Source organism: Cyprinus carpio, chromosome A13 (assembly GCF_018340385.1).
Source record: "Cyprinus carpio isolate SPL01 chromosome A13, ASM1834038v1, whole genome shotgun sequence".
In the NCBI taxonomy this organism is placed as follows: Eukaryota; Metazoa; Chordata; class Actinopteri; order Cypriniformes; family Cyprinidae; genus Cyprinus; species Cyprinus carpio.
This window is the reverse complement of record NC_056584.1, coordinates 28,210,501-28,222,674: the sequence shown is the minus strand read 5'-3', so window position 1 is coordinate 28,222,674 and position 12,174 is coordinate 28,210,501. Positions and strand designations below refer to the sequence as shown.

General features: G+C 34.3%; 2 protein-coding genes across 2 annotated transcripts in view; one reads left to right on the top strand and one right to left on the bottom strand.

The window, feature by feature from the left end:
* The window catches only part of LOC109094342 (inositol polyphosphate-5-phosphatase A-like), a 124,306-nt gene extending 122,001 nt beyond the window's left edge, over nucleotides 1–2,305 (top strand). Inside the window, exon 18 of the mRNA XM_042769622.1 lies at nucleotides 2,284–2,305. The gene's annotated coding sequence lies outside the window, so the exon portion shown is untranslated. The remainder of the gene's footprint in view (nucleotides 1–2,283) is intronic.
* Nucleotides 2,306–3,652: 1,347 nt separating this feature from the next.
* On the bottom strand, nucleotides 3,653–5,468 carry LOC109094343 (transmembrane protein 254-like). Its single transcript, XM_042769621.1, has 4 exons — nucleotides 5,265–5,468; nucleotides 4,313–4,406; nucleotides 4,168–4,273; nucleotides 3,653–4,041 (listed from the first exon to the last, which is right to left on the bottom strand). Exons 1-4 carry the CDS (start codon nucleotides 5,349–5,351, stop codon nucleotides 3,918–3,920), a joined length of 411 nt encoding a protein of 136 aa, XP_042625555.1. The 5' UTR covers nucleotides 5,352–5,468; the 3' UTR covers nucleotides 3,653–3,917.
* Between the last annotated feature and the right edge of the window lie 6,706 nt (nucleotides 5,469–12,174).

The window sequence follows — 12,174 nt, the reverse complement described above, 5'->3', positions numbered from 1 at the left end:
CAAACAAAAGGGTTAATTATGGACAGTTTGTTTTGTGGTTATCTTTTACATTTATTGGTCTATTACACTGACCAAAGCTCATGGATGTCAAAGCAGCTCAGAAACGGGTCATCTTTTTTTTTTCTTTATTTTTTTCTCAGTTGGGTAATTTTATTTTATGAGTTGTCTAATAATTCTAATGTCGTTGTAAGTCAGCTGGAGTGTAATGTAAATCTCAATCAGTCTCTGTTCGCGCGCATTAAATCACTGCACTATTATTCATTTATTACTACTATTATTTATATTTTACCTTTCTCATGGTTCCCGTCCAGATTCAAAGGCTTGGTTATAATTACATTACATCCAGATCATGTTAAGGTTTTTGTAGACACATGACTGTGTTTTTATTGAGTTATGAGTCTTTGCTTTGGGATGCGTGTGAAATGATCTAATATATAATCACGCTGTGTAAACAAATATTTCTACTGCATAAACTGTAATAACAGTATCAGATGAGTTTGAAAAATAAACAATAAACCCTAATCTAAATCTTACTTGTGTATTTTATTAAAATGCTTTGAACCAATACGTTAATAATAATAATAAAAGGTTCTGGTACTGTTGGATTTCCATATTAGACTATTTGCCTTCCAGTAGCCTATAAGCTGTTGTCTGCTTTGAGCTGTTGTTTGCTTTGGATAATAAATATATTATAGTATTTTTGTTTTTTTTTTTTTTGTTTTGTTTGTGCTATTTGTGTTAGTTTTGTATATAGTTTTTTGTGTGTATTGAATGTTAATTCATTTCGTTGAGTTACTGTCTGCGACACCCCTGCGTTTATTTACAGGGAAACCGCGACATCTTGCGGCCAGATCGAGAACTGCACTTCGATCACTGAAGATACACTGCCTCTTCTTTATATCGCAAACATGTTACTGTAAATCGTGTCACACTACACTGCACTGATTTCAAGGTACTGTCTAACTATAATCTGATATAATATGCTCCTTTAAATGGTTCTTATATCTTACATTAATAAAGTCTGCAATCTCTCTTTTCTCTGAGCATCTGTCAAGACCTTCTTTCACTTTGTCTCTGGTTCTTCATATCAACTCTATATTTCTGTTAATGCGACAGCTTATGAGACTTCCCCATAGTCTCTACTCTCTAGATCTTTATAACCCTCAATTAAGTTTTCTCATTTTGTCCTGACCATGAAAATACTATAAACAGATCAAATCTATGTGATGTATTCTGAGCACAATGAATTGAGTTACTGCTGTTTTATTTGGAGGTTCAATCAAAGAACAGCGGTCAAGATGTTTTTTATGCCCACTTGAGAAAAAATACTGCTGTTTTTTTTTTTTGTTCAATCTTGGGAAAGAGGTAATTATTTTTTTTTTAATATATTTACAGCATTATTGACAGTTTTTATTCATTTTTGTTGTTCAACTGCATCTCTAAGCCCATCTTCTTAAATACACATTATTCCTTTAAAATTTATTGTTATTTTTTATTCATTTTTGTTTTTAAATCCAAATAAAATAATATATATATATTCTAAAATATGTTTCAAAATATATTTATGTAAATATGTAATTTACCCATATTTTATTCTATATATACAGTATATATATATATATATAAAATCAATATACATTATATATATAATATTATAAATAAATAAATAAATTCAATCAATATAAAGTGTTGTATAAAGTAAATCTGATGCACAATGTCAGCTCTGACTCAATGACACAAAGCCAATTAAACCCTTATTTTACATTCACGCATCATTTCAACTGTTATTTTTCTTCAAAGTTCATCCAAGCCATGCATGTTATCAGTGCATGCATTCCCTGGGAATCGAACCCATGACCACCGTTTGAGCTCCATGTAAAAACAATGTAAACCTCGAATGCAACATGAGTTGCTTTGAATGAAAGCATCTGCCAAATGCATCAGTGTAAATATTAGCTACAGGTCATATTAATATCAGCTTGTGAATGTTCAATGAGCTCGTGTTATGAAGAGCTTCCTTCCTGAAACAGCACAGGAATGTTTATTAGCTACAGGTCATATTAATATCAGCTTGTGAATGTTCAAAGAGCTCTCTCTCTCTCTCTCTCTCTCTCTCTCTCTCTCTCAGGTTGCTGGATGTTTGTCACAGACGGTACAGTGATAAAACCGAGCTCTTCAAAGCACAGGTCAGAGGGTGCTCTTTTTATGTAGAGTTTATTTCCTGAAACAGCACAGCACTCTCCAGATCCCTCCTCTCTCTATGTCAAGTTGGTTAACGTCAAGAACACACACACACACACACATACACACTTACTCTCTCTCTCTAACACACACAGGGGCGTCGGACTGGGGGTAAAAACCAGTACTGATTACAAGGGCCCCAAAGGAAGAGAGGGCCCTTGAAAAGTCTGGAATATATTTTATTTTACCTGGATATTTTCATTGGGGGGTCATGGGGCCCATCAGGACTGCCCTATACATAGAGCCCGGGATCTTGTGCAACGCCCCTGAACACACACAAACTCACTCTCTCTCTCTCACACACACACAAACTCTCTCTCTCTAACACACACACACTCTCTCTCTCTCTCTCACACACTCTCTCTCTCTCTCTCACACACTCTCACACACTCTTTACACACTGTCTCACACACACACACTCACACTGTCTCATACATACTCTTACACACACACACACACACACACACACTCTCACACTGTCACACACCGACTCTTACACACACACACACTCACACTGTCTCACACAGACTCTTACACATACACACACTCACTCACACCCTCTCTCTCACACACTCTCACACACATACACTTACACACACACACACACACACACACACACTCTTACACTCTGTCTCACACACACTCTCACACTCATTTAAACAATTTAAGTCCACTTAAAAATTCATTTACATTTTTTTCACACTCACAAGCAATTTAAATATTGTTTTCTATAAATATCTAAATATAATAAATATTTCAATAAAAAAAGTTAATATTTCCTTTTAGACAATTTTTTTTGTCTCAATTTCACAAATAAAAACAGTTCCAGTTAAAGTCGCAGCAGAACTGTTGTGCATCTCTGATCAACACACAGCAGTGATTCGTTACTGAATGAATCCACATTACTGAACAAATCGAGTCATTGATTCAGTGACTCGTTCATAAGCAGTCACTCGCTTTGTTTCTAAATGAATCAGCTGTTTGCACAAACTGGTTGAATGAATGTTTTACTGACTCACATTTATGCATTGTTATACATCAAAATATGTCTTTCTAATGTTATTTATTTTTGTATTGTCTATTCAATAGACTTCAGACAAAAATGATGTGTGATTAATCAGAAAATCATGGAATTAATTAGATAAAAATTTCAATCACTTGAGAGCCCTGATTCAAACAGCAGCTGACTGCAAACACATCCAGTAAAAACAGATTCTGATGTGTCTCACGGGAATGACCGCACATGGATGATATATGACAAAATACATATCTGAGGACGAATCAGATTCATTCATCCGCAGCGTCATCGATGCTGAGCTCCTGAACTGCTAAAGAAGCTTCATACAGTATCTCTATTACAGTATTAATGATGTGATGTACATCGAAGGACAGATGACAAAAAACAAACATGTCGAAATAAAAGTGTGTTTATTTACATTTCTTTTAAATGACCAGCCACACGGTCAACTGTTACAGCAATTTCTCAGTCAAAACTGTTTAAAAGAAAATCACAAACCATTTTTTTTCTCAAAAGAACTATTAGAGCTTATATAGCGGGCTCATTCTGTTGTACAGTGTTCAAACAAGCACAGAACAAGTGCTTTAGATAAACGAATTTCAAACATAACTGGAGTATAAAGAACAGTGTGCTGCTGGGAACGAGCTCCGGTGTCCGGTCACTGGCGTTTGGGTCGGCCGTCCGGCTTGTATTTGATCAGAAGACCCAGAGACCCGAGACCGAACAGGAACGTCTGAGCGACCCACAGCAAGCGTGCGGACGTGCTGTCGATGCCTTTATCACTGCACACACACACACACACACACACACTGATCAACACAGTCCTGCGTCTGTGTGAGCAACCTCCACAGATCTGATGGTCTGTACTGCCACCGTGTGGTTGAAAAGATGAAACACAAGGCTCTTACCTGCAGAGCTTCAGCGCAAACAGAACCTCGCACACATGGATGACAAACATCAGAAACCATCTGAAACACAGACGGACGAGACAAACATCATCATTATTGATCATCTCTGTGTTTTGTGTGTGAGTAATAGCTCTCACTTAATAGTTATCAGGATAATGATAGTCCACGAAATACTTGGCCAGAGCGCCGAGAGGACCCAGAAGGCCATACGGGACGTCCTGAGGCCAGAACGCAGTCCACTGAAACAATGAAAACATTATTTCACGAGACATTAGTGGATCATCTGGGGGTTTGTGAGGCTTTATGTTGTTGTAATATGTAAAATGTAATATTTAACACACTTCATGATGAAGACAACAAAGTATGGGATACATTTTAGTAATCTAGTAAAGTATAACATTACCTAATATGTGACCCTGTACCATGAAACCAGTCTTAAGTGTCAATTTTGACGGCAAGTCACTGATTTAATCACTGAGTCATTCATTTCTTTTGTTTATTTGTTAGGGCGTGTGTATTTTAGTAGTGAGTGGAGTGAGTGACTCTTTTTGTGATGTGGGGGATCTTTTTTATCGGGGAGAAGAGATTTTCGTGTCTATTGTTTTTTATCCCTGGATGACAGAATCAACGTCATTACGTTAGCGCGTAAAAGAACCGGTTAATTCAGACGAACTGTCCGGAAGAACCGGTTCGCAGAAAAGAACCGGATTTCCAATCACTAAAGAGCGCGCGCTTCCAGCGTTGCTACATTTGAAATTACGAACCTGAGCGCGCCAAACCGCCCTTAATTGAATCTAATGGGCTTCAGCTGGTTTAAATTTGAATTTTGTCAGTTGGAGTTTGAATAGTCTTGGCTCATCTTAATTTTTTTATGAAAACCATAATTCTGATCAATTAGAAATATATAACGTTATATGTAAAACTAAAGAACAGTCCGAAGATCTGGCCCGGGTTTGCTGGAGTTAGAGTCAGCATATTTAGTAATAATAATATCAATAATCAAACAACGGTTTCTCTGAGAGTCATATCAGTCATTATTATGGAAAGTTAACGGTATTTCTGAAAGTCTCCTCCGGCGCTTCAGAGTTTCAGCTCACCGTGTGAAGAATAATATAAATCGACACGATCACCATCCAGAACGGACCGGTTCTCCTGAAATACGAGCAACCATCACTTTCGGCCATGACGAGTAACTGAGTCGCTGCTGTTACCGTGAACCGCTCCGGTGTCCTCTCAGACACTCAACGGTCAGTCAGTCACCCTGACCTCTCAGCACCGGAAGTGACGGACCGCCACACAAAATAAAAGTCACGCATTTAAAAGCTAAAAAAAAATTGTGTACATAATGCAAAACAATAATCATGGTATTTTTAAAGTTCCTTGCTTTGAACAATATGCTGAACAAACAGCAGGTTTTTTTTTTGCCTCTCACAGCTTCAGCTTCAGTGTCTCCTGTGTAAATACATCGTTTCTGTTTATGTTGTTTATTCACCATGAACCAAAACTTTACCATTTATGACAAAGTTGCTTTGAACAGTTTAAGCACTAATCCAGTGCTGATATTTAGTTCTAAACCAGGGGTCCAGGGTCCACTGTCAAGATGACTTAAAATAAGACAAAACAAGCATTAAAATAACAAAACAGGTAAATTAAAGATCTTTCTCATTTTAAATGTTTTTGTCTTTTAAAAACCAGGATTAAAAAAAAAAAAAAATTCTGGACCTGAAAAAAACAAATAAATTAATAAAATCTTAAAATGAATATACTTTTACAATAATTATATTATTTTTTTCACAAATAATTACATAAAAACAACTGGTTTAATTAAGTTTAAAAAAAAAGATTGAAATGATAATAGAAAATATAATATTTTTTTTTTTTAATTTAATGAGAAAAATAGATACATTTTCACAGCTCAATTCAGTGAAATAAATAAAAGCAATTTTTGAATTTAGTTAGAAATTAAGAATTTTCTTTCTCAGATTTTTTTTATTTAATTAGAAACTTTTTGAATGTATTGAAAAATATAGAAGGCATTTCATTGCACATCCGTTAATTATAATTATAATTATAATAATATATATTATATATAATTATATATATATATATATATACAGTTGTGTGGTAAAAAAAAACTATTCCCTTGTTCCCTTTTATTTACAACTTTAAAAGTGTTCTTATTTGGGAGGGTAGAAATTCTGAGAAATATATATATATATAAAACGTTAAGTATTGTTATGGAAAATGAGAAAACCTTTGAGTCAAAATTGTGAGAGATTGCATAGATATTGTAATATGAATATTTACATAATATACACAGCAAATGAGATGTGCACAAAATCACCCCAAAACTTATCTTATTATTTACTCAGAAGACTAAAAGAACACGAGTGGTTTCTTATCTGCTGACGAGGCTGTTGGTAGACCTTGTTACTGGCTGAAATTCATCTGATTAATCATTTTAAGGATATTTCAGACACTTCCAGACATGTTCTGTGTTGTCAAACCTTGCAAGCACTTTTTTCTTACAGTCTGAAAGAGCAGCGCTATTTAACAGCAGCGTGCATGGGGAGCGTTTTAATGAAGACGCCATGCTTCTGTTGAGAGATCATTACAGATCTGTGTGGCTGAAATGCAGAGGATTTACCAGCAGCTGCAATAACACTGGCTTCTGATGCAGGGCTCATCTCCACAATTTGCTGTAGTGAACGCCTGGCTCTGCGGGAATAGCCTCAGACATCGAGAGGCTCTGTAAAGCCGGTCCACTAAGATATAAAGAGATCTCCAGGCATCAGACACCGGAAATTTTACAGCGGAACCCCTGGAGAGGGTCGTGATGGAGGCCCTGTTATTGGTTTCTGTTTAGGCTCGTCGAATCCCAGATCAGGCTAAACACAAGCAGCTAGAGAGTAAACAGATATGACATTCTGAGAAAAATAAACTGAAAACACGAGCCGGCGTCACCAGAGTCCAAACACAGACTACTGATCAGTTCAGGAATCAGCAATCGGTCCGTCAGGTCAAGATGCATTACATTGGTGTTTATTGTGCAGGTTGTCATTAAATCATATACAGTTTAAAAACTGTAATTCAAAATGCAGTGTTGTATTTCTGTGACCACTCAAAGGGATGTAAATGAGTGCCACTGATTATGTGGCTCTTTGTAGGGAGTTGTAGAGAACAAAATCAAATCAACCCAATTTCATTTTAGATTTTTTTCTGAAGAAACACAAACATAAATAGTAATGAAAGCCAAAATATTAAATGTTACGGATGAATATTTACTGAGTAATCCACTGTTTTGTAAAAACAGAATCTTCTGAGATTCAGAGCCAAATTACAGGAGGGTAAAATGACTTCTGAAATATGGCATTATATCATTATTTTATTTGTACGCAGAGATTGGTAGTTCTGTTAGTAAAATCTGTTGACTTTAGCAGTCTTTGTTGCATTATTTGCCAATGGTGACCATTCAAAAATGGGAAAAAGCACTTTTTGTGTGTTTTTTCCTAATGTTTGCATGCCTGCAGCTTAAGAAGCATTAAAGTTATCTTAATATCATTTTAGATTTTCACTTTTAGCAATCTTTTCTTTTGATATCTTAATTTGTAAGGCCCTATATGGTTAAGTTCCAGAGATATTTGGGTTTCAATATGGCTCAATGAGTAAAAAAAGCACTTTTTAAAAGTATAAATGCGTTGAATGTAAATTAAGATTTGTTTTCCTGTAGTTTGAGAATTTTTTTCTCAATGATTATTAAAGATATCTCAACATGACTTTAGATTTTTTTAAGTCTCTATATGCTTAAGTCCCAGAGATATTGGGATCTCAATGTGGCTCCACATCCAAATTGTTGAATTTTACTCATTTTCAATGGCCAGAAAGCAATTGTGGGTCATCTGCATACAGCTGATTCTTATTGTGTTTAAAGAAGAATGTCTGAAGAACAAATAGTGTTGAAACTAGAAATGTAGCTTCTTTCCCCCTCTATTAAAAATTACACAGAACATGCACGTCTGAGTGCCAAAAATAATTATTTTCCAAAGTTTGCATGCCTGTAACTCAAGAGTTATTAAAGATATCTCAATATAATTTTAGATTCTGGTTCTTAACAAACTTTTCTTGGGGTGTCTTCATTTTTAAGGCCGTATGTGGTTCAGTTCTAAAGATATTGGGATATCAATGTGGATCCATGTCGAAATTGTTGAATTTTCCCATTACCATTACATAACAGGAGCCATTTTTGAATTTAGAGAAAAAAATATAAGCATTTTCTCCACTCAGACTTGTGGATTATCTATATACAGTATGTTGTAATATTTGTACATTCTAAGAGCTGATAACTCATGATTTAACATACAGCTTTCCATAGAGACCGTTTAACTCTGAGAGAACTTCACACAGAATCAAAAGATTTACTGTTCCTATTCTGTTCAGACCCCTGAGCTTCAGTAAACCCTCATGTACAGTACAATGTAAATAAATCTTGTAAATTGGATCAAATTTTCTCCGCCCCATTGAATAAGAAATGCATACTGTAGAGTTTGCAGACGGAGATTCAGTGTCTTCAGAGTCACATCTTTGCCTTCAAAGCACCTAAATGCACATATTATATGCAGTAAGTACAGTAAAGCGCTGAGCATTTTGAACTCAATTTGGAGCTTTAGTATTCTTTGCAAAACTACTCAGTTTAGTGTCTTTAGTATTCTTTGCAAAACTACTCAACAAAAGGCCTGATGGTGATCTGAATTTTTTTGTTCAGTGTTGGATTGAGACACTTATTTTGATGGAATAGTTAATTTATTAATGAAAATTTTTATCATAATTTAATCAGAATCATATGATTTTTTTTTTTAATTAGTGAGATTAGTGAGAAGTTTTATTAGATTTTTGTGTTAGTTGATTTTTGATTTTGGCGTTTTATTGGATGCAATTTTTTAAATTAGTGAGAAAACTTTCCTGACTGTTTTCTTGAAAATAGTATTATTTATTGTATGAAGATTGATATTATTATTAGAAAATAGAAAAAATTTTTGAGTTCAGTGAGAAAAAAAAAAAACATTTTCACTGCTTAGACTTTTTAAATTTGAGTAAATAGTTTTAACTTAGTTATGAAATAGATGCATTTTTTTTTTATTGAGAAAACAGAAGCAATTCTTTAATTTTTAAATCTGATGAGAAAATAGAAGCAATTTTTGAATTTAGGAAAGATAGATGGATTTTTTTTGATTGGTTATTTTTTTTTTTTTTAGAAAATGTAAACAATTTTTTACATATACGTTGCATAATGAATATGTGCATCAAAGAGGACAAACGCATCAGTCGTTGCATGTCTCATCATTATTTACAGTGACATTGAATTGAAAATCACAGTATGAGCATTCTGCTAATCACCCCTTTTGTGTTCCACACATAAAAAGTCATACAGGATTGGAACAATACTGTAAAATACACCAACAAATACATCTTTTTATGCCAAAGTTAATAATAATAAATTTAAAAAAAAGCTATTCGTAATATTGCTATACCTAAAATGGCACCTGAGCCTCAAACTGTGTCACTTTTCGACAGTGAAAAAATATTTTTCACACAATTAAAGCTCATGTTGGAGTGTTTGAACGCACTCATTCATCCATCTGAAGCGACACAGAAAATGAAAGATGTGGCTTAATGCAACTCATAATGAACCTCATTATGTGCCATATTCATTTCACATGCACATGAGCTGCTGTCTAACAAGCCTATATGTATTATAAACGCATTATGTTCACTTTCTTGCCTTCAAAGTCCAACAGTAGTGTTTTGTCTTGTTTTTTTGAATTATTTTCTTTATGGTTTTATTTTTTTTTTTATTTTTTTGCGTGTTTTTTTCATGTTGGTCTTCTACAATTATTTTTTGTAGATGAATGTTTTTTTCATGTTGCCCACAAAAATCAGTGTTTTAAATTATCTGCTATTTGTGACTAAAGTAATGTACCAACGACTCTTTGGCTGTGACCAAAATTACAAACTTCCTTATTATATAGTAAGCGAGAAACAAAATGACTAAGAACATGCAATTTCGGATGTAGCCGTAATGTTTGCCAATTTTAACTAAATCTAAGACGCGTCAGGTTTTGTGTATGCTTGCACTCTTTTAAAATGTTGCCATGTGCACTTATTGTTTAAGCGCCTTTGGCTTTGTTGTTTGGGTTTGGCTCATAAAGCGATCCAGTTTATGAATTTAATAAAGTGGGAAGGTGCAGTTCACAATATTTTAGTCTCATTTCTAAGATAAAGCATTTGAATTTATGTAGGTTTGTCACGGGTTTGTTCTTGTTTGCTGTTTTTTGTTGTAGCAAGATCTGGCAACACAATCTTTTATTTATTTCTATTTTTTTGCACAGTGCATATAGAAGAGTAGAAACTTGTTTCCGCCGTGCAATAAAACACTTAAAAATGTAATTGTTCTTTCAAAAGTCTGACTTTTTTCTCGCAATTCTGAGTTTATATCTCACATTTATATCTAAGTTTGCAAGATATAAACTCAGAATTGTGAGATGAAAAGTTGCAAACACCTTTTTAAATTTTAATTTGAAGGTGGCGGAAAAAAACAGAATTGCGGTGTAAATTAAAAATTTCAAGAAAAAAGAAAAGATATGAACTATGTTATGTGTTTCTAACCAAAATCATTTTGTTAAATAAAGCTGAAAATAAACCTGAAATAAAATTAAATAAAATATGAATATTAGATGAAAATCAGATACTAACCGAAAATTAGAAATGTCTTGACAACTATCAGAAAAAAGCAAATTACTAGTTTGAAATAAATAAAAACTAAAACCTAAACTTATAATTAAAATAAAAAAAATAATAATTTAAACCTAAATAGTTATATTTGTTTTTTTTAATAATATATAGTTATATTTGTTATAATTAATTATATAAATTTTATACGAAAACTGAAAATATAGATAATCTATAACAGTATATAAATAATACTAACATAACACTGGTGTAACCTTTCGGGAAGAATGCAGCCAGATGTACCTGCAGCTCACTGCTGCATGATCTTTGTTGTTGTAAATGTGTGAATGTGGATTAATAGGGATGCTGTGTTTGAAGCGCTGATCTCAGCAGGAGTTCTGGAGGTAGATGTTTCCAAGGTTTCCCAGTGAGGTCACCTTCTCTTTGTGTGGCTTTGTTCACTCCACCTCATGTGTCCTTGTCTGCCTCTTTCACCGCACCTGGGCTGGAATGAAATATGGATTTGCAGCTAGACCTCGAATGATTCTGGAAAAAGAAATTAAAGGAATAGTTCAGCCATAAAATGAAAATGTGCTGAAAATGTGCTCATCCTCAGGCCATGCAAGATCAGGATGAGTTTGTTTCTTCATCAGGTTTGTAGAAATGTAGCACTGCATCAGTGTCTCATCAATGGATGTGAATGGGTGCCGTCAGAATGAGAGCTGATAAAAACAACACAATAATCCACAAGTAATCCATAGCACTCCAGTCCATCAGTGAACATCTGGAGAAGACTGAGAAAACTGAGACAAATCCAGCATTAAGACGTTTTTAACTCAAATACATAGAGTCTATAATCCATAATAACACTTCCTCCAGTGAAAAAGTGTTCTGGTGTGAATCAGGAGAGAAATCTGCACAGATCAAGCAGCGTTTAAACAGCTCTGAACAAATATTTGTCTGGATTTTGATGTGAGAGACAACAGGAGATGCACTTTTTCACTGGAGCAAGTGATTATGGAAAAACATTTTAAATTTTGTTCTCGAAACACAACGACTTTATTACAAGTTTTCTGGAAATTTAACGAGTTTAATCACACATTATAATGACATTAATCTCAAGATGTTTTTTTTATTATTGCTTGGCTCTAATCCTCTTCTGTAAGCATCAGCACCAGCACGTAACAAATACACACTGATTCATGGGGACTCGTGTCACTGTGGGGACCTAAACTGTGCTTATAAATTATACAGAATGAGTTTTTTTATTTATTTTTTTGA